The sequence below is a fragment of the Poecilia reticulata genome, linkage group LG16 (assembly GCF_000633615.1).
Source record: "Poecilia reticulata strain Guanapo linkage group LG16, Guppy_female_1.0+MT, whole genome shotgun sequence".
NCBI classification, from domain to species: Eukaryota; Metazoa; Chordata; class Actinopteri; order Cyprinodontiformes; family Poeciliidae; genus Poecilia; species Poecilia reticulata.
Window position 1 is genome coordinate 8,753,546 of NC_024346.1, and position 25,566 is coordinate 8,779,111.

General features: G+C 36.9%; 1 protein-coding gene across 3 annotated transcripts in view; it reads left to right on the top strand.

Annotated features, from left to right (window-relative positions):
- grik3 (glutamate ionotropic receptor kainate type subunit 3) overlaps positions 1–25,566 on the top strand; it is a 118,177-nt gene that overhangs the window by 73,575 nt on the left and 19,036 nt on the right. For all 3 annotated transcript variants that reach the window (XM_008431115.2, XM_008431114.2, XM_017309650.1), the window contains 6 exons: positions 562–732; positions 3,793–3,936; positions 7,694–7,801; positions 9,975–10,088; positions 14,230–14,433; positions 22,631–22,854. In XM_008431115.2, the coding sequence (XP_008429337.1) occupies positions 562–732; positions 3,793–3,936; positions 7,694–7,801; positions 9,975–10,088; positions 14,230–14,433; positions 22,631–22,854 (965 nt within the window). The remainder of the gene's footprint in view (positions 1–561; positions 733–3,792; positions 3,937–7,693; positions 7,802–9,974; positions 10,089–14,229; positions 14,434–22,630; positions 22,855–25,566) is intronic.

The window sequence follows — 25,566 nt, forward strand, 5'->3', positions numbered from 1 at the left end:
GGCCCAATTTCACATGACGTGTGTCAACATGTGACTTCACACATCAGATACAATCACTGCTCCAGACATAACAAAGGCTCAGACTGAATTCCTATTTATTTTTTGTTGAAGATGCCAAGGCAATGCAAGAGCGGGATATTAATATGATGCAAAACAAATGATTTGTTTTGGTGTTTTCTTTAATTTTCCAAGCTTACAAGCAAATAATTAATAATCTGCCAGCCTTAAAAAAAAGAAGCCTTTTTTTAATCCAATTACAAAAATAAAAAAGTGGATGGGATGTTTATTGCTTGGGCTGTTTAGCCATTATTCATATAAATGTGACCATGTTAGGAAAAATGTTTCGAACTCTAGTGCTCTGTCTGATTTAATTTATAATGCAAAGTTTAAAAAATTCTTTGTTCTATCTTAAATAGATAGTTCTCTGTTTTTATTTGATGCTGTCCAAATCTATCTCTATATGAGGACAAATGATACAGAGTATGTACTTTAAACACAAGATGTTCAGTAATGCCTGACTGCATAACAACCTTTCGTTTCTTTCTTTTGTTTCTCAAAAAGGACCTGATGGCTATCGATCTAGAGCCATATCGCTTTTGTGGTGTCAACATGACTGGCTTTCGCATCCTCAATGTGGACAACCCCCAGGTTGCATCTATTGTGGAGAAATGGTCAATGGAAAGGCAAATTCCACCTAAACCAGATTCAGGCCTGCTGGAAGGCATCATGACGGTATAAATATAGAATTTTTAATTTATTTTTAAAACTACAAAATCAGAAACATATTCAGTTTGTTTTTCATATCAAATGATCATTTTTGTGACCTGAATAGTCCAAGAGTAATCGAATGCACAGTATGAATACTGCTTTTCATGGACTATTTTGTAATATTCTTCAAGTTCCACACTTGAAATGCGGAATGGGAAAACGTGATATTTTGATTTGTTTTAAAAGTAGTGCAGTCAGTATTGCACAACCATTGAAATTTTTTTTTAAATTATTTTATTTTGGCTTAGAGATCATCTATGTCACGAGAATTATCTGCACACCTATAGACTGAAGCAGAAATCATTATGAAAAATTACTTCAAATTGAAAATTGATTTAGAATGGAATTGTGACCCAAAGATTTAATCAAATCACGAGACACTAAAAGATTCCCACCTGTAAAAGAATAGGTACCTTCTATGCCATTTTGTTTTGACTAAAATTATAGTAACCTTTGCCTATTCAGACTCGACAGCAAAGACAAAATACAAGAAAATTACCAGCTGGGATGAACACAAGATACTCAAGATTTTAACTTTTTACTGAATGTGTGGGTTATTTAAAAATACTTAATTCTTAATTTATGATTTAGTCTGAGAGTCTGAAGTAGAATTTGGCATGAAATCTTATTAAAGTCTAGTGTGTACCACTGACTGCTGTCACTTTACAGTAAAAACAAATTCAGACACACCATCTCAGGGAAAACAGTCACAATCATACTTTCTAAAAGAACAACTAACAATGCAATTTTGTTGTCTTTTTCATGAAAGTTGTCATATATTAGCAGATACCATACAATTTGTTTATTCTTAGAATATGAAGTGTATCCATAAAGTATACACAAAAATGATCTTTTTCCACATTTTGTTATGTTACTGCTTGATTTTAAAATATACATTTTATTTAGTTGTGCAGATTTTATAGGATTTTTTTTTGTTGCTTGTAAGTCTGATTTACATTTGTGAAATCTGTATTCCATCAGCCTGGACAGATTGTGACGTCTGATCAAATCACAGGAACTCTGTGACCTCCTGCTGATATATATATATATATATATATATACTGCTCAAAAAAATAAAGAGAACACTCAAATAACACATCCTAGATCTGAATGAATGAAATATTCTGATTGAATACTTTGTTCTGTACAAAGTTGAATGTGCTGACAACAAAATCTCACAAAAATCATCAATGGAAATCAAATTTATTAACCATTGGAGGCCTGGATTTGGAGCCACACACAAAATTAAAGTGAAAAAACACACTACAGGCTGATCCAACTTTAATGTAATGTCCTTAAAACAAGTCAAAATGAGGCTCAGTATTGTGTGTGGCCTCCACGTGCCTGTATGACATCCCTACAACGCATGGGCATGCTCCTGATGAGGTGGCGGATGGTCTCCTGAGGGATCTCCTCCCAGACCTGGACTAAAGCATCCGCCAACTCCTGGACAGTCTGTGGTGCAACGTGACGTTGGTGGATGGAGCGAGACATGATGTCCCAGATGTGCTCAATCGGATTCAGGTCTGGGGAACGGGCGGGCCAGTCCATAGCTTCAATGCCTTCATCTTGCAGGAACTGCTGACASACTCCAGCCACATGAGGTCTAGCATTGTCCTGCATTAGGAGGAACCCCAGGGCCAACCGCACCAGCATATGGTCTCACAAGGGGTCTGAGGATCTCATCTCGGTACCTAATGGCAGTCAGGCTACCTCTGGTGAGCACATGGAGGGCTGTGCGGCCCTCCAAAGAAATGCCACCCCACACCATTACTGACCCACTGCCAAACCGGTCATGCTGAAGGATGTTGCAGGCAGCAAAACGCTCTCCACGGCGTCTCCAGACTCTGTCACGTCTGTCACATGTGCTCAGTGTGAACCTGCTTTCATCTGTGAAGAGCACAAGGCGCCAGTGGCGAATTTGCCAATCCTGGTGTTCTCTGGCAAATGCTAAGCGTCCTGCACGGTGTTGGGCTGTGAGCACAACCCCATATGTGGACGTCGGGCCCTCATACCATCCTCATGGAGTCGGTTTCTAACCGTTTGTGCAGACACATGCAYATTTGTGGCCTGCTGGARGTCATTTTGCAGGGCTCTGGCAGTGCTCCTCCTGTTCCTTCTTGCACAAAGGCGGAGGTAGCGGTCCTGCTGCTGGGTTGTTGCCCTCCTACGGCCTCCTCCACGTCCTCCTGGTGTACTGGCCTGTCTCCTGGTAGTGCCTCCAGCCTCTGGACACTACGCTGACAGACACAGCAAACCTTCTTGCCACAGCTCGCATTGATGTGCCATCCTGGATGAGCTGCACTACCTGAGCCACTTGTGTGGGTTGTWGAGTCTGTCTCATGCTACCACGAGTGTGAAAGCACCACCAACATTCAAAACTGACCAAAACATCAGCCAGACAGCATAGGTACTGAGAAGTGGTCTGTGGTCCCCACCTGCAGAACCACACCTTTGAGTGTGTCTTGCTAATTGCCAATCATTTCCATCTGTTGTCTATTCCATTTGCACAACAGCAGGGGAAATTGATTGTCAGTGTTGCTTCTTAAGTGGACAGTTTGATTTCACAGAAGTTTGATTTACTTGGAGTTATATTGTGTTGTTTAAGTGTTCCCTTTATTTTTTTGAGCAGTGTATATATATATATATATATATATATATATATGATATTTTGTTTGTACAAATTTTGATTGGTTGCCAGTGTCACCTGGCACCTGTCACCACACAAATGTCACACAAAATTGCTATTCACTTCTTATAAAAAGATTTGCAGCAATCTAAAAGCAGAGCAGCTCTCATTCATTTCTACACCCAACAGTTGAAGCAATTAAATGCCATTCTCCTGTTTAAATTGTAACCTTGCCAAATTTACCAGACAGATAAATGTCCATGTATTTGGCTTGTGGTGTGCGTTAATTTCCACCCATAATAGTGTCTGTGATGAAATGGATTTTCAGTGTTATGTCAGTGTGAAAACTATTTTCTGTAGCCGCCAGCTGAAATAATGTTCACCCCTTATTCCAGACAGATGCAGCTCTGACCTATGATGCTGTCCACATTGTGTCCGTCTCATACCAGCACGCTCCACAGATGACTGTGAACTCACTGCAGTGCCACCGACATAAACCCTGGAGATTCGGAGGCCGCTTCATGAGTTTCATCAAAGAGGTGATGGGTCACCTTTGGCCGGCTGCTGTTTTACTCTCAGTTATTTATGTAGAAACACACTGAGTGGTTAACCAGAGAACAGAAGTGGAAGCCTAGTAACTGTGTCTTATTTAGATCTTTAGCTAAATATGTCAAGACCTGCTACCAAGAGAAACTAAGCTTGACTCACACATCAAAGCAGTTTTTTGTCAGCTTCATCATTTCTCTCTACTCATAACCTATTTTTCAGGATAAAAGATGCCATAACCTTTTGGAGGCACATGTTGTATAATTGCCTTTCATCACATTCAACATAAACATCTGACAGTGCCTCAGACAAAATGACAAATCAGAGATGTGCCGAGTTGCTTCAGTTTTTATCTGGAAGTTTAAATAAGAAAATAATTTGTCATATTTTTTTTCTTTTGTATGTTGTACAGAGATTTTACAAATAGTAGGAATTCCGTTTATTTATTTTTAAACGAAATCATTAACCTTTAAGACAGAATGCACTTTCTGGATTGTAATTTTCCACAAGAATTATTCATTTTGTCAGAGAAAATTACTGACAACCTTTCCCATCCAATGTTGACAGAAACAGCTCTGTGATGCACATGCTATCAGAATTTGCAGCCAGCATTGCAAGTGCTATTTACTCAATAACAGCATCTAGACTGATAAGTGTCATTGTTCATTGTTACTCAGATTCGTACTAACCCTGAGCAGGGGAAAATGAACCGTTTGAATTTTTGTTGCATCTCTTGTGCAGATAAGTGTTTGTGTAGTTCATCTTTTGACTTGTGTAAAAGTACAAACCTAGTTACTGCATTGCCTTTACCTAAATAATAGAATTAAGAATAAAAAGTGCCAATATTTAAACTTTAGCCCAGACTGATGTTTAGAAGATTGGTAAACAGAAGGAGAATCAAGGCTAAAACATTTTTATCTTTTCCTTGCTCTAATGTGAAGATTTGATTGAAAGCGTAGGTGAGGTGTATACTTTGAACAGACACAGCTTGTGGGTTTTTCAAGAATTTCCTTTTACCAGCTGATATCTTTGACAGAGATAAGCCTGATAGCTCTGTATGGTATCCCTGGCTCAATAACTTCACATACGTTCAAGCAATATATTGCTTGAAATTGGCGTAGCCCAAATCCTCTGCTCACTCCAGTGAATATGAAGCAAAGTATCATTTGTGTCCGACCTGCAAAGATACCTAAGGTGGGATGATTCAAGTCATTTCTGCTTTTCATCCAGCCTCTGTTCTCAAGATAACAGCCCCTTTGCACGCGTGTTCAAGATTTTCCTGAGGTCTGTGATTTACACAAAAAGAAACCTGTTAGGATTTTAGAAGGTATTTGTGATTTTGGTACACTTCACCACACCCTTTGAGGTATTTGCAGTCGTGCATGCTGATATTTTATATTTGTGTGCTAAAACAGCCTACCTTTGTCACTTCACAGAGACACTAATTTTACTTTTGGTGATATGAAATATTATGTTCAGACTTGCAGTAACGAGGGTTTTTTTCTTTGCTTAAACAATATCTAAGGACATAGAATGTGCATATAACATAAAAGATTACAAGAATTTGCATTAATTAAATAACCTTGTTGATTCACAAAACTTTTGCAAAACAGATGTGTGCTTCAAAGTGCAAAGCCAAGCAAATAGCTGCACAAATTTGTATATATTTTGGCTCATTATTTCCAGGGTAATAAAAGCACCAGATTCCTAAAGACCAGTCTCAATAGTAATAAGCAGTGACTATAAATTATTGTTAAAGTTAGAGTCTACATTTTACTTCCAAAAAGAAAAGGCAAGAATGTGACAGGGTGGAATTGATTAATTCTTGAATTGCTTGTGCTGGCCTTGATTTGTCTAAAAGTGTGTTAAATTCTGCTAATCTTCAATTGCATTACAAAATTTTACACTTATTTAACATGGAAAGAGAAAGTGCCTCGCATTTACATCGACTCTGAAACAAGTTTTTTTTTTTTTGCAAAAATAACTCTTCTGCCTTTGCGTTGGACCGACCTCCTGCACCGGGTGTACCCCACATCTCAGCAGCAATGGTTGCTGGAGAAAGGCTGCAGCCCTGCAAGCATGATCGGGTATAGAGATTGGATGGATGGAGCAAAACCTTCCACTTATAAAACACTGTCTGGGTGAAATGACGACAGTCTGCGTTGGTTGGCACAAAATGGCAATATGTAATTTGTAAAAGAGTTCCAATGTTGGAATAAAGTTAATCAGATTGTAGCAAATGAAGTAGGAATAGCACAATATGTGAATCGGTACTATAAGTATTCTATATATTAATCTCCACATATTAATCAGTCTTTACTTACTTAATAAAATATTACTTTAAAAAAACTGTTAGAGCTGCAGAGGCAATCCTCTATTTTCAGCCAAAAGATAAGCCAGAAATGTATTATTTGCATAACATTTACATGCTTGTACAACAATGTCTGGTGTTTATTTGTTCCAATTAGACTAAGTAAACATCAAAGTATCGTTGGCCAATTTTTCTTTCGCAATTATATTGGAAAAGAGTAGCAAATCCTGATAAAGGTTAAACAAATGCTAAACATCTAGTGTTTGGTAATAAAACATTAACTCACCGCTGATTTACACTTGCTTTAAGATCAGAGGCTGACATGTTCTGAAGGTTGAATTGGCCCTCCGGTTGTGATACGGCTGAGGCATAGTATATGTCATTTTCTGAATTAAACCTGTTTGAACATGCCTCCCACCTCGGTGGCAATAGGCCAGAGGGAATGAGGTATGGGAGGATTTTGAAAAATAGAGTGTCACAGATTTCTCCTTGAAGGTTCAATCTTTGCACAACAAGTTCTTGCAAGCTAGAGGCTGGACAGCTAGCTGGTTGTGAGGTTGTCACAGAATGGGTTTTAAATATTAGTAAAGTGCAATAGGTTGACACATGGTGATTGATTGCCTTATTGTGTGAAGACCTGTTAAACATCCAGTGTGCACATCAGAGACTGTGTCAGGATGAGAGTGACATTGATGCCTATTAGAAATCTCTTTTTTTCTATGCAGAAGAGTTAATTTATACACATTCTTTAGTTGGTATAGCATTTAAAATTGAAAATGCTAATTCAGGGGCAACGTCATCAGCTGTTAGTATCATACAGATGGCTTACATTTGAGAGGATCAGGTAAGTGGCATGCTGTTGTGGCTGCACCTGCAGTCATTTCTGGAGGGTGCCGGTATCAAGGAATCATAATAGGGGGCAGTCGTGTTTTTTCTCCTTCGGGTGGAATCAAGCAAAAGAAGACGGTTGTTAATTAACTACGTAGTCTGGAGGGAAAATGTGTCGGAGGCGTTGAGATGTAAAATGTAATTAAAAAAAGGAAATGCAGCTTGTATAGTTGTGTTTTTGCTTTTGGTCTGTGTATGTGTGGGAGTGAATTTATTTTCAGCAGGAAGATAAAGTGCACTTTTTTGGCAGGAAGTATATTTCTTCTTATGTGTTTGGGCTATCAGAGTATTTGCTAAACATAAAGAATACAAAAATAAATTAAAGAACAGAAACAATGTGTTAAATTTACATTTAGGCAAGGCTTTTGCAATTGACGCAACAAGCAAATATATTCTGTTATTCCACCTCCTAGTGATATTGCAGCAAGAAGGGTAGATGATAGAAAGATGGATGGATGGATCACTCAAGTCTCCATATTAAAAATAAATCTGCTGCAGTGCTGATATAATTGAAATGTTCTTTATTAATATGCAACATGTTTATGTTTCAGTCTCACTGGGATGGTTTGACTGGAAGATTGTCCTTCAACAAGACGACTGGGTTACGTACAGACTTTGACTTGGACATTGTCAGTCTAAAGGAGGATGGACTTGAAAAGGTGAGTTTGTTTCACCAAACCTGGCTCTGCTGAAGGCTCCTTCCTGTTAAAGGAAAGCTGTTCCTTTCCACTGAGAGTGGATGCTTACGCAGGATGGGGAATATAGCTGCAAAGTCAGTGAGTGAATACAATCGGCTTTTACTACATCCTTTGCAAATTATATTTAATTATTTGAAACAATAAAGTATGTATGCACTCCAATTTGAATCCGTCTATAGAAGTAGATTGATGATATATGTATTAAGATAAATGTAGATGTTCGTCTTGAGATTGCAGCTATAGAAAACATTTTCTTCAGATTCGGTTTCACATCTTTCGGTATTAATCACTGAAATATTAATGTTGAAGTGCCATTTGACTTTCTTATTAAGAGGAGTACTGGGAGTTAAAACATAAGCATAAGTTAGTAGATTACAAAATAAATTGTTTGGGTTACACAATTGTGTGTTAGTAGCAGAATCTCTAAGTGATAATTTGAGGTAACGCTTAAATTGTGTTTGGTAGTAAACTGAATAAGTACATTTTACAAAAAGATAAAAACAACATCTACCAGGGCAAAATTGTAGAATGTATTTTATTATACTGGAGGGCAACTACAACAGCTATTATCTGCTAAGTGGCTTTCATACAGCGTGAATGAATAAAATAAGGATGAGTCCCATTATGACTTCTTCAAAAACTCCCTCAAGGCTTAGGACTCTACAGTATAATAGCAGACTTTTCAGCTTGTAACCCTCCAGAACAGAGCTTAGAAATGATTCTTCTCCTTTTCACTGGCGTCTTGTCCTGTGTGTAGCCATTTAAACTGAAGCGTTGCAAAAATTATTTGATGCCGTATTATTATTGTGCTTTTGACAAATCCTTCACTCAGACATGTTAGCGTTGATCCACAGCCTGCTGCAGATTGCTGGATTTTTTTTTTTCCTTCCTTGCATATCCACGGAATCGGCTTTAACTGGGAGAGCCTGTTAAGATGTGGACTTTTTTTTATTCCCAACTAATCCCTTGTAATTGAATATTAGCCTAAGTTTATGAACAGGTTCTCGGTGTGTCACTTTTGGTAGACGAGAGCATGCCCAAGATGGTGAATTAAGTGTAATGCTCTTTGTGTATTTGCATGAAAAAATAACTTTTGAATCAACTAATTCATGCTAATCATGTTAAATGAATTGAACTAATTGTAATTGGGTACTATTAGAAGGAGTTTTGCAAAGCGGAAAGCATCCTGATATTTTTAAATTCTCTCCTGGAGTCCTCTTCGGTTTTGTGAGACAAGCTGTAACTAATGTGGTTTTCAAATTAGAGCATATGCCTCTCCCTGGATTAGCCAGGGAGGACATTAACAGGCATTTTTCATGCTTTTGTGTGCGCTTGTGTCTGTGTGTGTTGGATGGTGAGCGTGTTTAAATGGATTCACCTCGAGCACAAATCCCAGTGAATATTAAAAGCTCAGAGTGTAGCAATAGAGGAAACGGAGGAGGGCTTGGTGGAAAGCTTGAGTTGCAAACAGAGATTGCTATAGACAGCCACAGGACTATTTGTGCTAATGATATGTTCCAGAGTGTGTTTCTACAATGTGCTGAGATATTTGCCTGAAGGCTTCTTGCGTGTGTAACTTCTTTTTATTTGCTCAAATCACTTTGCTTATCTCACTGACACTGCAGAGAAAAATTACTCGCACAATGGAATCCAAGCTCCAATTTTTCTCCTTCTGTATTCTTTTCAAATTAGCTGTAAGGTATAAAATAAGCACTGTGTTTGTTAGTGTCCTACTCAACATTTTGTTGTTGTTTTTTCATTCATTGTTACATATTTTTAAAACTGAGAGCACTAATAATATAATTGCATATGAGGTAATATGGTGTGTTTTTAGTAGTTCATCAGTATTTTCATGATCACCTCAGGCAAATAACGACGCTATTCGAAGAATGTTATCATTGTGTGGTTTACCCAATTGTTTTTTTTTTCCTATCAGGGTATATTCTTGACTACTCATACTTTGCAGAGCACCTTAGCCTGCTGATAAAAGGTGACATAGCCAATCATCTAATGCTGCTGGAGATGTGTTCAACCTGGCACTAATGCAGGAAACAGTTGGCGGGGGAGTCTGTGGAGGTCATAGCTCGTCAACAGACACAGAACACTTAGCTTGCACACTTTTCATCTTCTACAGGTGGGGAAGTGGAGTGCGTCAGGAGGTCTTAACATCACGGAAGTGCCGAAGCGAAAAGGGATGAACATCACTGATTCTCTGTCTAACCGTTCTCTTGTCATCACCACCATTCTGGTAGGTCACAAGATGTCACCATGTCTTCCTACTTTTCTTACTGGTGACATGCTAGGAATCAGGTTTAATGCAATTAACATATTTAGTTTTCTTAAAAAAAAATCCACTTCAAAAACATCTTTTAATACACTGTATTGCCACAATTAAAGTAACAACTGCTTTTGTAAAGAAACAAGCTTTAGTGATTAATATTCCATTATGATATAGACTGCAACATGTTTAATCTTCTAGGAAAGCTTTCCACATGCTTTTTGGATGGATCACTTTTAAGGGACCACTTGAGCTCAGGCAAAAACATTAGACAAGATAGCCTGGATGAGAATCTATGCTCTAATTTATTCCTATCGTTTTTTTGTTGCGTTTAAACAATAAACTCATTCATCCATCTGCTTATGGACTTTACTTTGTGCACTGGTGCAAAATTATTTCAGAACTGCAATAGGGTGATCCCAATTATCTCCCATTTTTGAGAGCATGAAATTGCTAAAAATGTTATTGTATGCTTCATCATAAAGAGCTTCTGTCACTGGAACGATGGAGCCTCGCCCATACCCTGAAAAAAATGTACGCTTGGTATAATAAAGTCTGACAAGTACCACTTTCCTGGCGGCTTCCAAACCAAGACTCGTCGGTTTGATTACCAGACAGAGAAGAGTGATTTCTCATTCCTGAGTTGATTGGTGCATAGCGTTGTGTTTACACGTCGACATCTTACAATTTGCATTGCTCTTGATGAAGTAAAGTTTGAATGAAGTTACAATGCCATAAAAACCCATTTCATGTGCTTCTCCCCTCATCGCTCTTTAGCTAATCTAAGGGCCATGTAAAGGGCCTCTGCAGGGTGTTATGCACTCTGTTCACTTTATTACCTACATTTATTTTAGTCTCTGTAAGCCTGATAGATGGTTGTTCTTGAAAATCCTAGTAAAACACTTTGACTGGAGCAAACGTCCATTTCTCATTCAACTTCACTTTCTACCTCATTCTGATGCTCTGTTTGAACTTTAGCAAATTATCATCAGCTGTCTTCTAGATGTCTAAATGATTTGAGTCTTAACCAGGGAATGCTTTTACTGTTTTGTCTGATTGAGAAAAAAATAAGCCAAATGTTTGTCTACTATCATCGGAGGGTAATATTTTTTTTGCTGAATTGTGTGTTGTAGCAACTTGGCTCACTCAGCTTTTCAAGTGGAGATCAGGAAGAAGGCAGCACAAATGGAGCAAGTGAGACTATAAACTAGCGTTAATTACATGTTCAGACAGAAAGACCAAGAAATGCCTCTTTTAGACCCACATTGCCATTTACTTGTCGTTGTTTGTCCTTAGCTCTGTCACTGCCTGTTGGTGTCTGTGGAGGAGCTATCACAGAGGTGATGGCACAGACCTTCCCCTGCACACCCCTTAAAGTTACAATGATAAACACTGTTATTATGCCTATATTGAGCCACAAAGCTATAATTATGACAACCAGGATTGTGGTAAGGAATAATTATTGCCTATCAGGTGCCATCTATATTAATTCTGTCTCAGAATGGAGAAAATGAACAAGGATTTAAGTGGTCTAATGTTGAACCACGATACAGAACCAGTCACTGATTTTATGCCATTGTGGTGTTAAGTAGCTTTTATTTTCTTTCTGTCTTCTTCAATATATAATTTTTGGATCTGACAAGCCTTCTTCATTTGCAGTTTCTTCAGGAATCATTAGTTTAGGAACATAAAACTTTCAAACTGTTAAGAAGAGCTTATATTTTAATATCAATCTCCCCTCGTAGTGTAATGAAATTGCATCACACTGATTCTCAGTGATGCATGAGCAAGACATCTGACAGCTTTATACTGATAACTTCGCAGTAGAGATTAGGGCACTTAATGTGTTTTTCCTCTTACAATAATTGTTTGCACTCCATTGCCTGTAATGTCTATTTGCAAGCCTGCCTTCCTCCTCTTTTTGTTGTGCACGCTCATGCTGCGACTGGAAGGGTTGAGCTGGTATAAAGACTTTGATTTGAGTCCAAACCTTGGGGAATTGCATAAACGGGAAGGCTAGAAACAGATGGTAATGGCCTTCTCGTTAAACATGCAAACTTTTTGATCAAGTTAATTGGACAACTTAAGCAAAGTTTTTGGCCAAGCATTTTGCTATTTAAATGCATTGTCATCAAGTATTAATGTCTCGTCGTTTATTTAAGAGGCAATTTTGTGTCTATAATGTCCAAATATGTTGGGATTTTACAGGAACAGTCAGAGAAATTTTGCTAGCACTCAGTGGGGAAAATTTGGGAACCTGTGTACCGTTCTTCATTTTTTGCAAACATTTTATTTGTTCAATTTCTGTACCGGATTCATTAAGAATATTTTTGTATTTACTGTACACGCAGGAGCAAATAGGCCCATCTTAGATGGACGATTTCTCAAACAAAAAAAGTCATATCTTCTTTGCATGGATCATTTCTGGGAGTTTTATTTATTAACCTATTAATGTGAAGCATTTCTTGTCCCACAATCTTGAAATGGTGATATTGTATTCAAAAATTGTAATACAATTTAAACACATTTAATTTAATACATTTAACTTAACAAAATAAAATAAAAAATATAATAAAAACTGCAAAAAATTGAGCACAGCTGACTAAAAAAGATTACCTTTTGTGATGATTCTATTTTATTTTACATCAGTAGCTCAACTGTTTCTGAATTTTGAGTATGTCAAGTTATTTGCTTTGGGTGTAACACATATTAACAAATATGGGTTGGGTGTCCCCTAGTATTTCACTAACTCTTGATTCTCCAATTACTGATAATGTTCTTGATTTTCATACTGTAAGTGCTATGGTCACCAGTTTTCTCCTTTGTGTCTCCCCCTTTTTTTCTTTTGAACCTCTCTCTCCCACTGACAAAACACAATGGAAAGTGGTCACCTTCACAAGAGAATTAATTACTCAGCTTCTGAGCTCAGTTAGTAAATTATACAATGACAGTCGGGTGTAATAAATTGTAGTTTACTTTTGCATAAATGGACCAACATGTTTTTAAATGCGCATCACTACTTGCAAGTCTATTTCTAGGGAAATGGTAACAAGCACCAAATAAAGGAAATAATTTATGAGCAATTCAGATTCAGTCATTGTCTCTGCGGGCAACAGTGCCATTGCTGTCCTTTGGAGGATGTTGACAATTTATGAAGGCGTCATCTTGTCCATGTTTCTTTTCACTTTTGCTTTCCGTCCGTAATCAGACAGTTAAAGTGTGATCAGTCGGGTGGATTATCGCCAGCCTCTAAAGACTGTTGGGTAGCTGAACAGAAAATGTTACTTTCATATGTAATGTTTAGTTATTTTGATATTGAATATTGAAAAACTAATGACTGAATTGTGTAGCTAAAAGTATATTTATTTCTCATGCAAATAATATATATTTGATATTCTAGTCTTTATAGAGTAATAAGAGAATTGCTTGTACCAGTCACTGATTTTATGCCAGTGACCCGTTGGGGTTTGTGCTCAAACAACTAGTTTGCAATTACTTATTATTATCTTAACATTACCTGCCTGTTTTTTCCCTGAATGTGTCTTGTTTTGTACACTGTAAAAGAACGGACAACCCCTTTTGGTTAAATGCACTTATTTTATTTGTTAAATGCCATTTGCCATCATGAGTCTTTTTTACACAGAATTTAAATTTACATGTTTTCCAGTATTTTGCTCATGGTTCTTTTTTTTATGCTTGTCAGCACTGATTTAACTCGTATCTGAAAGCTGATTTTCCTCGTAGTTTTAAGGCAGATGTGAACTTTTGTTTCTAGGATAAAGAACTTAGTCGCAGTTTATTACAGCGTCTGCCTATGATGTATCCACCAGCTAAATAAGTTAATATCCATCAATATGCTTAGTTTGTATAAGCCTAATGTAGCTTAGCATTTGGTCATTTCATGTTTCTGTATGTGAAAAACTTCAATCTCCTTTCATATTTTAAGTCTCTGTAGCTGCACACTGAACTTGAATCTGCTGTCACTATCTGTTAAGTGCTACAGCGACTCGTCAGCTCAGATCGCTTTTCTTCAATTAGGTGCATGTGCTGAAACAAATTGAAAAAGCTGACCTCACCATTGCTTCTCATTTGATCTTTTGGGTCTGTGCAGGAGGAGCCATATGTCATGCTTAAGAAGTCTGACAAGGCACTGGTTGGGAACGACCGTTTTGAAGGATTCTGCATCGACTTGCTGAAAGAGCTCGCCAAAATCCTGGGCTTCACGTATGAGATCCGCCTGGTGCCTGATGGAAAATATGGCTCACAGGATGACAAGGGACAGTGGAATGGCATGATTAGGGAACTTATAGAACATGTAAGTCTTGCTTTATATATTTTTTTCCTCTGGCTTCAGCTGATGAGATGACTAAAAAAAAAGCACCTTATGCTTTGCATAATGGGGATAAAATAAACCTGCCAGCATCTGCAGGCCTCACTAATTAACACCATAACTGTGTTTGAAATGTTCACACAAGCATTCACTCACTGTAACGATGAATGTGAGTAGTCAGATGTTTTTGCATTTCAAAGACTGCCTGGCTGCTGCGGTAGTACGAGAATTCCCAGTTATATTTTATACAAATGGGACAAAACAAAATGCTTGAAAGCCATGGTAGGTCAAGCTCCATTCCAGATTGTGCATATAGTAAAGAAAGATGGTTTAAGGTCCCTTGCAGTTCAAAACAATTCTTTTAGAAGTAAAATCTTCTAATATTACTTTTTTGTCACGGGTGAGGGACACAGAGTAAGGTGTCATTGTCACATTTCAGAATTCAAATAAATAAAAACTTTTCAAATATCTTACACCAAACAACTGTTTTCAAGCAGGATGTTCAATAATCAATAATGTTAATAAAATCAATTCAAAATGCACGCTATAAGAAAGACAACACTTATTTTGTCAGTACTGCATTGTCAGCATTAGTAATGTTATCTTATCCCAATCACCCCAAAGAATATGATGATCCAGACACTTTATTCTCAATCTGTTTACCTTGACAGTAACATATATTTTCTCCCATCCAATTTTTATGCGTTAAACCTCACAATTCTTTCATGCAGTGTAAAACTGCTAGACTAACACTAGCATGATTTGTCTCTGTTTTTATATGACTCATTGATTATTTGTGTCGCAACTTGTTTCATGTTAATTATGGCAGAGAAAGTTTTCTTGCTTCATCAACTCAGCTTTTTGGTTTGAACGTTGTAGACATTAATGACACATGCTTTAGCTTCTTCTTCTCCAGTTCTCCAGCCTTTCATGGATGTTGTTTTACACTTTTGTACGTTTTATACACTTGTAAAACTTTGTGTTATTTTTACACAGTGGATGCTTGTTAAGTGTAAAAACAGAAGTGTGAGTTCTTCACAGGCACCCGAGTTCTTGAGCCACAATTTCTCTCAGGTCCAGTTAGAGCCACTCACTTTATGCCCAGACTGCTTATGAATATAGCAGTCATTATTATCTGTACAAAATAGTTTTTATTAACTTTATCTGTTTCTACTCCTCAGGTGAGCTTAATTTTAAATACTCATTGATTTTTTTTGTCTATGAACTAAGAAAAAATTGTATTTAGAATATTATTGGAAGTCAAAATATTCCTTTTAACATTAGACACCATTCCTGTTTACTTTGTAGAACCATTGTGTGTCATTTCAGAATGTCCTGCCTTTCAGCTGAACTGCAGGTTGTGTCCTCCATGGAGACAGTGATATAGTTATGATTGAGTACAAGTCAGGAAGAGCCTTCCAACCTGTCAGTTACATTTATGGCACAATTATGTCAAGGTTGCCTAAAAGTTATGAGTGTGCTGATGTCACTCGGTGAAACGCAACGCTCGCCACAGCTGGATGACCAGGGCTCTGGAAGAAAGCATGTGATGAAGCATATCTCGAAAGGATTTTTGCAAACACGTCGACCATCGTCTTTCCACAGGACAGTAGGTGATCGCAGCAGTCTCTGTCAAACTCAAAACCTTAGCAGCCATGAAACAGCCTTGCATTCAATTGGTGGTGGTTATTCTCTGCTGGCATTTCATAAGTGTCCCTGTCGGTGCACTCCCTTTGTCCTCAGCCCCATCAGGTCAGAGCTGTACTCAGCTGAAAACTTGTAATAGCGTAAGTGGCATTTAGTGCAGGGAATTGTGTGGCAGGAGTCAATGGCTTGGTGCTGAAAGGGTTGGAAAAGGTGGACTCCCACTGCAGCACTTTATTTTTACACGCAAGCTTTTTGCCAGATCCACGTTGATAACTATAACCTTTAAGGAAACAAATGGATTACCAGAGGCAGACAAGTCGGGCACAAACTGGAAATGCACATATGCTTTTTGTCTTTGGTTTTTAAGAGGAATGGTCCTCGTTGCCATAGTGAAAAAGGTTACCGGTTTGTAGGCAAAGAAAAAAAGCTGTGGTACTAATAAATAGCTACTTATGACATAAGATTTAAATACTGTTTTGAAAAGAGATAGCATCAGGTGATAGACACCTCTGTGCTGTGCATAAATTCTAATACAAGCTGTTAAAGGGCAAAACATTAGTAAGCAGTAGCATCTAAAAGTTAAACAAGATATACTAACTGCATGCAGATACAACACATTTTCCTCTTTTTCTGACTACAAATTAACAGAATTAGGATTGCAAAAAAGATTAATTGCCAAAGGCCACCATAATTAAAGTTTTTTCTGAGATTATTTCATTGTTTTTTTTTTTTTTTAGATTTAGATGTTTATTAACAGTTATTTACTACTGATAGAATTGCTTCTTAAACTGTATGATTGTGTCAAATGTTTTGAGTAGCACACTAGTTGAAATAACTCAAAGTTTGGCCCATTCCTCCTCATAGATCCTAGTCAGCTTACAGGCCAACTTGTGATTGAGATCAGAGCCCTTATTCTCAAAGATTCTCAAGACTAAACCTCTGCTGTCAGTTTAAAAATTCTAAGAATTTTTAGCAAAATTCTTAGAAGTTCTTGAATTGTAAATTTTGCCTTGGTAATGCTTCGTTCATATGGCAAAATTTAAAAATTGTCATTTACTTTCAAATCCTGATGCCAAAAATCTTTGATAAAACAGTTTTGGTCGAGTCACACAACAGGAGCAACACACCACAAACAAACTGATTTCACAGACAGGAAATCTTACAAAAGTTCAAGAGTTCCAACGTGACTTCAGTCTAAACAAACATGGCAGACTTGGAAGAAGACAGTTTTGACAGTCTTGACAGTTTTTGTTGTTTTTTTGTCAGTCATTTCGCCAGATCAAATACAATCAGGCAGTCAGAGTACATTGCTGACAGCTGAGCATCCATATTAATATCAAGGAGATGACATAATGAAATGACCAGCCTGGTGAAAGGCTGTAATAAATGACAATAATGCTGAGAATGTAAACGCGGTACGATCAAACATGTTGATACTGTGTAGTAATTAAATAAATGTTGTATAGTTACATCATCATAGCAGTTTTAGATTTTATGATAGGTTAATTTCTATCAATGGATTGTTGGAGGTGTGCACGCACACGCACACCGTAGATATATTATGTGTGTGTGTGTGTGTAAAGTTGTTCTGTAGTGACCACTTCAGAACATTAACTTTGTTTTGCTTAAGCCAGTTTATAACTAATTTAATTATATCCGTAGGCTTATTGTGCATAAGGAGAAACTATTTGTCCCTAAACCTCAACTCGTCTAAGGCTTAGGAACATCTAAGATATTCTCTAATCAGTTTTTGAACATTTAGGAAAATAAAAAATAAAAATACTTATTGTAACTGGCCTAAAACAGAAATTTTTAGTCTGACTTATTGCCACAAAGTGAAGAAAATAACTTAATTTGCTTATACAGTTTATATAAACATCAGGGCTTAACTATTGGTGTATTTTCTTTTAGTTTATAGCTTTGAAAAACAAGAGACTCTAAAACCATTGAAGAGCTCATCCAAAGCGCCATCTGTGCAAGAATCATCAATTTACTCATTGCTTCCAGTGCAACACCTGAATCGAAGATCAGCATCTATACTGCCGGTTATTGCTTTTACTTCTTATCCAAGTATTATGGATGCAAGGAGATAACGCAGATATTTATTCAGTTCTATTTTTTGGTTCAGCGCTTTCTAGCCTTGTTGATAAGAGTAAGCTGATCATAATTCGGCAGACCTGAAGCATGGGCTAAAAGGCAAGCTCAGTCGATTTGACCCCGAGATGACATGAGACGCAGGCATCAAAAGGAATCATCATATCTACAAATCTGTTGGAAGGAAAAGTAATAACAGTAATACACAAGATAAAGAAAGTACATATGGACATACTGGTATTTCTTTCATTTTTGTAATTACTTTGTGTTAACCTCCTAACACCCATTGGCCCTTCTGTTTAGAGGCACTAGATAAGCTGTATAATTTTTGAAAGTTTTTTTTTGTGTGTGTGCGTGTTTTTTTTTTTCAGAAGGGGTACAAAAATAAGTCAGAAAAACACATAATGGTCCCCAAACATATAATGTAATAAAAACACATTTTATCTATGAATATCAGCTTATCTGATTTTCTCCACGAGAAGGGAAATTTTGGGTTGACATTGCCAAGTGTCACAATTTGATATGTGCAGAATGCAGTGGTTTATTTTACTGTAGTCACAAAAGTCACTGCTGTGCCAAAGGGCATTGTTTGTAAGGTGCTAAATGATGCAATAGGCCTTGTTGAACTTGATTTAGTCAAAATAGATGATCACGTTAATCAGGCTCTGATGCAAATGTTAATAGCATTCTTAGCAAATCGTTTGTTTCAAGGCAATTAATCTCTTCACCGACAGATACACTGAAAGGTTTTAACCAGCACACTTACTCTTTGTCTGTGCATGTTGTCAGATAGATTTATGGTAAAAACATAAAGGTGCAGATTATTTAACAGTGCTTTAGCAGTATTTTATCTGAAAAAAAGATATTTATTTGTGAGGAGACCATTCTAACCTGCATGAGAGAGACTTTGATGTTTATCAGACACAGCAGGGCAACTTGTTGATGCAACTGACCTGTACTGTTATTGCAGACCTATAATTGATTTGCCTCAGAAGATTTTTGTTAAATCAGTTACAGGCTGCAACTAAATAATGCTTGTGTTGTTTTTTCCTCCAACTTCTTTGTATGCTTCAATACTGCAAGACCTGAATCCCCACAAACATCTTTGAAAACACATTTTCAGGTCATCCAGCCATCACCCCTATTTAACCTAAAAAAAAAAAAAAACTGGAATATTGACTGTTTTTACCATATACCAGAATGTCCAAATAAAGGTGCATTAAAGACACTTTAAGTATGCAGTAGGACTGATGATAAAATGTTATTGTTTATTGTCATAGCACTTGTCAATCTGTTCTCTTAAAATGTGAAGAATTGTCCACACCTAAAAACCTAAAATGATATGGCTGTTCACCTAAACTCATAGACAGGACAAACAACTAATCAGAGAAGCAGCCAACAGGCCACAAATCTAGCAAGAAAAAACCCAGAATGCAACAAGAAGTCACATTATTAATTTGTCACAAGTCAATAAGGGCACACAGAAAACATCTGGGAAATGTGCTCTTTTCATATTAGGCAAGAATTGAAGCTTTCGGCTGGTATGTATGGCAAAACAACAACCACCTTGAACACAACTCTAGCATAGTAAGACATGATGTTTGCAGCACCATGCTGTAGGAATGTTGATCTTTAGCAGGAATGGGGAAGCTGGTCAGAGCTGATGGGAAGATGAGTGCAGTTAAATGCAAAGCATAATTGAAATTGTGTCTCAATTTGATCTTAAGAAAAAATATAACATTTATTTAATTCTGCGTGCCTATGAAACACAACAGAAGGAGAATATGCACGCCTGATATGGAAGCATTGTTGGTAATATTTAATTACTGCATGCTGAGAGCAGCCAGAATATATAGCTCTAACTAACGGTGCTATGTATTAGTGCCTCTTGAGAATATGTTGATCATGTTAGTGTTAATAAATGTTCTCAAGGTTGTTATCAGGTGAGAAGGTCTGCAGGGACAGCAATGTTAAGCCTACCATCTGCAAACCCAGATAACACCGCACCATGTGGCACATACTAGGACATTGTGTATGTAGTGCTTGCGCCCGGTTTGTGTGCATAAGCAGAAAGCAGAACAAGGACATGCTGCATGTATATTAACCCACCGTAGGGATCTCTGGAATAGCATGCTGGCTGATCTTATGGCTGAGTGGCAGGTTGGTTCAAAGCAGCCGTTGGCAGCAGAGAATTCAGCGAGCAGGATGTGATATGCGAATTTGAATAGTTTAGGAGAAACAGCGAATGCACGGCAGGATTTTCTGGTTTTTCTGTCTTTTTATCAACTGTGTGTTTAACCACCATGGTGCAGACCACAGGAGCACATAATTCAAGGTGCCACATGTGAAGTGAAAATGTTTCATTTCTGACCTGCGTTTACGGGTACATAGAGCGTAGATCTGGGACAAGAGTTGTGCAAAATAACAGAGTTTATTTCTGACTAAGGTCAATGTTAAGGATAATGTATGACAGAGGAAGACTGAAGAATTTCTACTCAGTGCTGAACTGCAACAACCTAAAAACATAAATTATTGTGCAATAAAACCCATCAAAACAACACAGCTTTTATTTTGCAAGTTAAATTTTTGTCTACACTTGATTTAAATCCGTTTTTGAATAAGCCCTATTTTCACAAAATAGATAAAACAAAACATTCAATCATTTCTATGTGTTGAAAACGCAGTAAAGTGAACTGTTGTATATTCAAGCCCTGTTACTCTTGCACTGCTCAACATGGAGGAATTAAAGAAAGCCTTCCTTTGTGGGTTGTGTCGTTTCTTGGAAGGGAAAAGGGTATCCGAGCGTGAACTAAGCAGCTGGTTTCATTAACCTCCTGCCCAGCCATCATGTAGGGGGAGAGGATGGTGGTGGTTCTCGGGTTGCACAGCGTACGTGGGTGGTTGGGGCATGGATATTGAGACCATTTAAATTTGCAGTCCAGGCATACTTCTATAATGGGTGGCGACCGCATCTTAACCTGCCATGCCATGCGTGTCTCAACTACGTGTTGTTCTGTGTATCCACATGCTCACAGACTGGCTCTTACACTTTGACATGTTATTCTCTGTATCAGTTTGATTTATTGGAATTATTCACAATGTGCAATCTGGGGTTTCCAATGCAAATTTTATATTAATTCTTTATCAGACACAGTACCTCCCTTAAGTCTCATACCTCCTCAACTGTGACAAATTTTGTCATTACACTCTCACACAGTGTGACATGCAATGCTATTCAGCCTCCCTGAGTTCATACTCTGTAGAGCCACCTTTTATTGTGATTACTTCACCAAAGCTGGAATTTGTGCCCATCCTTCTTTTCAAATTAGCTCAAGCTCAATCAGCTAGGATGAAAAGCATCAGTTCCTGATTTTTTTTTTTTTTTTTTGCCTGATTGTCACATTTTATTGTGTCAGAATATTGTTGGTTTTAGTGGGTACTCACTTTTTCAAGCACAACCATGTAGGGTTGGATTTATTTCTCCCTTAATAATAAGCATTCACAAAATTAATTTAAAAAATCCATTTTGTGTAACTTTTGTTGGCTTAGGCTAATATTTAAATCTGTTTGATGTCCTTAAACAAAGTGTTTAAAAAAAAAAAAGGAAATCAGGGAGGGCACAGACATTTTTTTCATACCACTGTAGTTCAGGATTTTGGATGGATAATTCTAACACATTAAAATCTAGATCCTTTGATTTATGTAGTTCATTTGTGATTTTTGCCTGCTTGTTATGCTGCTAGAAGATAAACCCTTGCCTGTTTCAAATATGGCCACTCACCATTGTTTTAACTACATCCATCTCTACTGCTTCCCTCTCCTTACCAATGGACTTTAGATGTTCTCTTATAAACTTACTACACTTTAAATTTCTCTACAACTTTATCCCTGACCTGTCTGATGACTTTCTTGGTGATCATTGTGGCATTTGTTCCTTAATGTTCTCCAACAAACCTATTAGGATAAATGCAGCTGTTCTCTGAAGGCCTGAGATTAAATTAAACACAGTGGGAGTTTATTAACTAGGTGATTTCTGAAGGATTTGATGCTCCAGATTGTGCTTAGGTATATCAGAGGGGCATTTACTAAATAAATGTACAACACCCTTCAGTTAAAATACTTTTCCTTTGTTGCAATTTCACAAAAAGTGTGAACAATTCTTAATACTTCTGTGAAGTACAATAAATCAAAAGTTGAGATTTTACTAGCTCAATTAACAAACAAACATATTTTTTGACGGGCTGTTTTTGATCCAAAAAGTAATTTCGAGTGTCTTTTATGAGTAATCAAAGGCAACAGAAGCCTACGCTAACAGGCCAGCGTTTCAAACCTCAAAAAAGAGATTTGACTGTTGCAGACTGTTCGCCCAGGATAGCCAAAATTAAACTGTTGGTCTGAAAGAAGAAATCTACAGCTAAAACGTTTAATTTTCCCTTTTCAGAGAGCAGACTTGGCAGTGGCCCCTCTCACCATTACCTATGTGCGTGAAAAAGTCATTGACTTCTCAAAGCCCTTCATGAGTATGGGCATCAGCATCCTGTATCGCAGACCCAATGCCACAAACAGCGGCTTCTTCTCCTTCCTAAACCCCATGACTCCAGACATCTGGGTGTACATTCTGCTGGCGTACCTGGGTGTTAGCTGTGTTCTTTTTGTCATTGCAAGGTAAGTACAGATGCTTTAAGCTGTTTGTCCTTTCAGTCCTTCATTCCTCTCCCCATGTGGTTTTCAGGAGTCACAGTAATTTGCCATGTTGTTATTACGGGCCGAGCTTTGAGTACATGAGTCCAGTTTATCATACTGTGTTAACTGCTGGGTAGTGATCAAGGCAGTTATGTCTGCATGGGCTCTCTACAGCTCAGCAGTGTGAAGGCGAATATATATATATAAAAAAAACCTTCAAGCATAGTTTTAAAGTCCCATCCGGTAAGTAATTTCTGGTTTCCTACATGATGTCTTTGGGAATCGCAAGGGGGCTTAAAAAGACTTTTGAAGAATAAGAAGAAGGAGAAGAAAAAAAAGACAATCTTGTGTAATTATCATATTCAGCAGCATAAAAAAAGCATTCGCACCTGATGTGAAATTACATCTGAGGAGTTTATTTATAGTTAATCATCCACATTTACATATTTTATAAATTATGAAGTTCAGGTTGTCAGCGTAATTATTTTTTGTGGGGGATTATCTGTTTTTTTTTTTTTTCGTTTTGTTTTTTTTGGTCATGAATACGATTAATATCCTTTTAGTGTCACTGCCTGCATTTCCTGCTGCTTCTCATGCAAAGTGGTGCTTGAGGAAGTTCTAGAAAACAGACGCTGGAGGAAGTTCAAGGGCTTGAGAGCAAACAGCTGCACTCCTTCATCCTCATTTGCTTCTGTGAAACTAAACTAATTTTGGAGTGGCTATACATAAGTTTAAATCATCTTAAATTTTTGCAATCATTCACTAAAGGGTAGCCCAGAGAGCTCAGTGGCTGTATGTGCCAGGAAGAAGTAAATTGCTTTAAATATTCTTAAATGTATATAAAAATTAATGTACAGGATAATTACAGTGTTCTTTCAGACAGAAAGGGGTAATTTTAAAGGGATAATAGACACTTCAGTGTGTTCTTAACAATATTACACCTAAACTGAACCGTGATAATTATATTGCGTAATATTGTTTTTGTCAAATGTAAAAGTTTCAGTCACATATAAATACCAGGATAACAGGAGCTTCCTTTCATATGTGTGAAAGGCTTAAAATGAATATGTATTTAGTTGCTGTAAAATAAATTTGCCATGTAAGAATTAAAGTTCAACTTTAAATCTGTATACATCATGAAGTAAGGGAAAAAACTTTTCTTTTTTTTTACCAAAAAAAATCAACAACTCGTCCAAAATACAAAAATTGAGACATGTTTTTCAATGCTTTACTTTAAGCTACTTCTGTCAATTGTACCACACAATGGAAAAGACAAGAGACCAACTTATTCAAAATAAAAGTGATTTGACACTTGTCTGTTGTCCAAAGAACAATTTTTTCTTCAAAACGTTAAAAACATTTTTAAACTAGTTTGGAAGAGAACCTAAGTTTGACTTGACTCTATGCCCCCTGAAGAGGATGATAACAGTTAATGAACTGCTGCAAAGAGTGGTATTTTGGGATCACTCTTTATTTTAAGGCTTTTGTATCTTCTAATTATTTTGTATCCCGCTATCAATCTTCAGTGTTCAGAAACCAATAAGCTAATTAATAATATAAACACACTCAAAGTATATCGAAGTGGAACTTAAATTCCCTTTAAGTTCCACCTTAAATTTACACCTTAAATTCACTTTAAGGTAGAACCATAAATCCCAACTTGAAGGGAATTTTAAATTTGCATTAATTTTAATTTATGCTCTGTTTATTTGTTACATTGGGTTAGTTAATTTAGCACAAATATATCCAGGCAAATACCTTTCTTTTGTTTTGATATTGCATTTTTTTTTTTTTTTTTTTTGTAGAGATGCTTTTTGTGTGATAACACATTTCTTCCAACGGGATGTAAAGGTGTTCTGAAAGTGAAGTTGTTTTACTAATCCATTTATTTTTACATTTTATACTTTGAGCAAACCTCAAATGCAAATAAATGTATGCATCTAAAACTGTATGTCAATACAATCCCAATATAAAGTGCTATTTTTTGCTACTGAGTATCACAGTAACATAAAGAGTAAACAAAAGTTTAACTTTATGTGCATATTTTGTTCAATATAGTGAAAAAAGACACAGTGCCTAGATACTGCACAAATGGATATCGCCAGATATTTTTCATAAAAATGTATATATTTTGCTGCTTAAATTAGGACTATATAAACTGACACTCAGTCTTGGACAATAATGATTTGTTGGCCTGCAAGGATTTAACTGAGAAATTGCACAAGAACGCAGAGTGGTTGAATAATTGCACAGCATAACAAAATCTATGCATCTGTTCATTGATAGTCAATTTCCCCTTTTACTTCCTTGGTTCTTTTGTGATCAGTTTATTATTACCTTAATGTGATTAATTGGGTGAAATGAACTTTTCTGCAGTACGAAACAGTGTTCTGTTAAACACATCACCTATGGTTTAGGTTAAAGGCAAAATCTCTAATGTGCAGTTGAGATTAATAGTGACCTTGAAATTTAATTCTACATACAACACATATATTATAAAAATAGACTTGGACAGAGTTTCTTAATAAAAAAAACAAAACAGAAATTTTGACTTATGTTGTGTTTTCATATAAACATATTTCTAGATTTCTTCCTCGTTGTGCAAGTTTTAGGACTGTAAGCATGTGATCTGAGGCAAACCAAAGCCTCCAATAGACAATAATCTTTAAAGAAACTAGCAGAGAAAACAGAAGT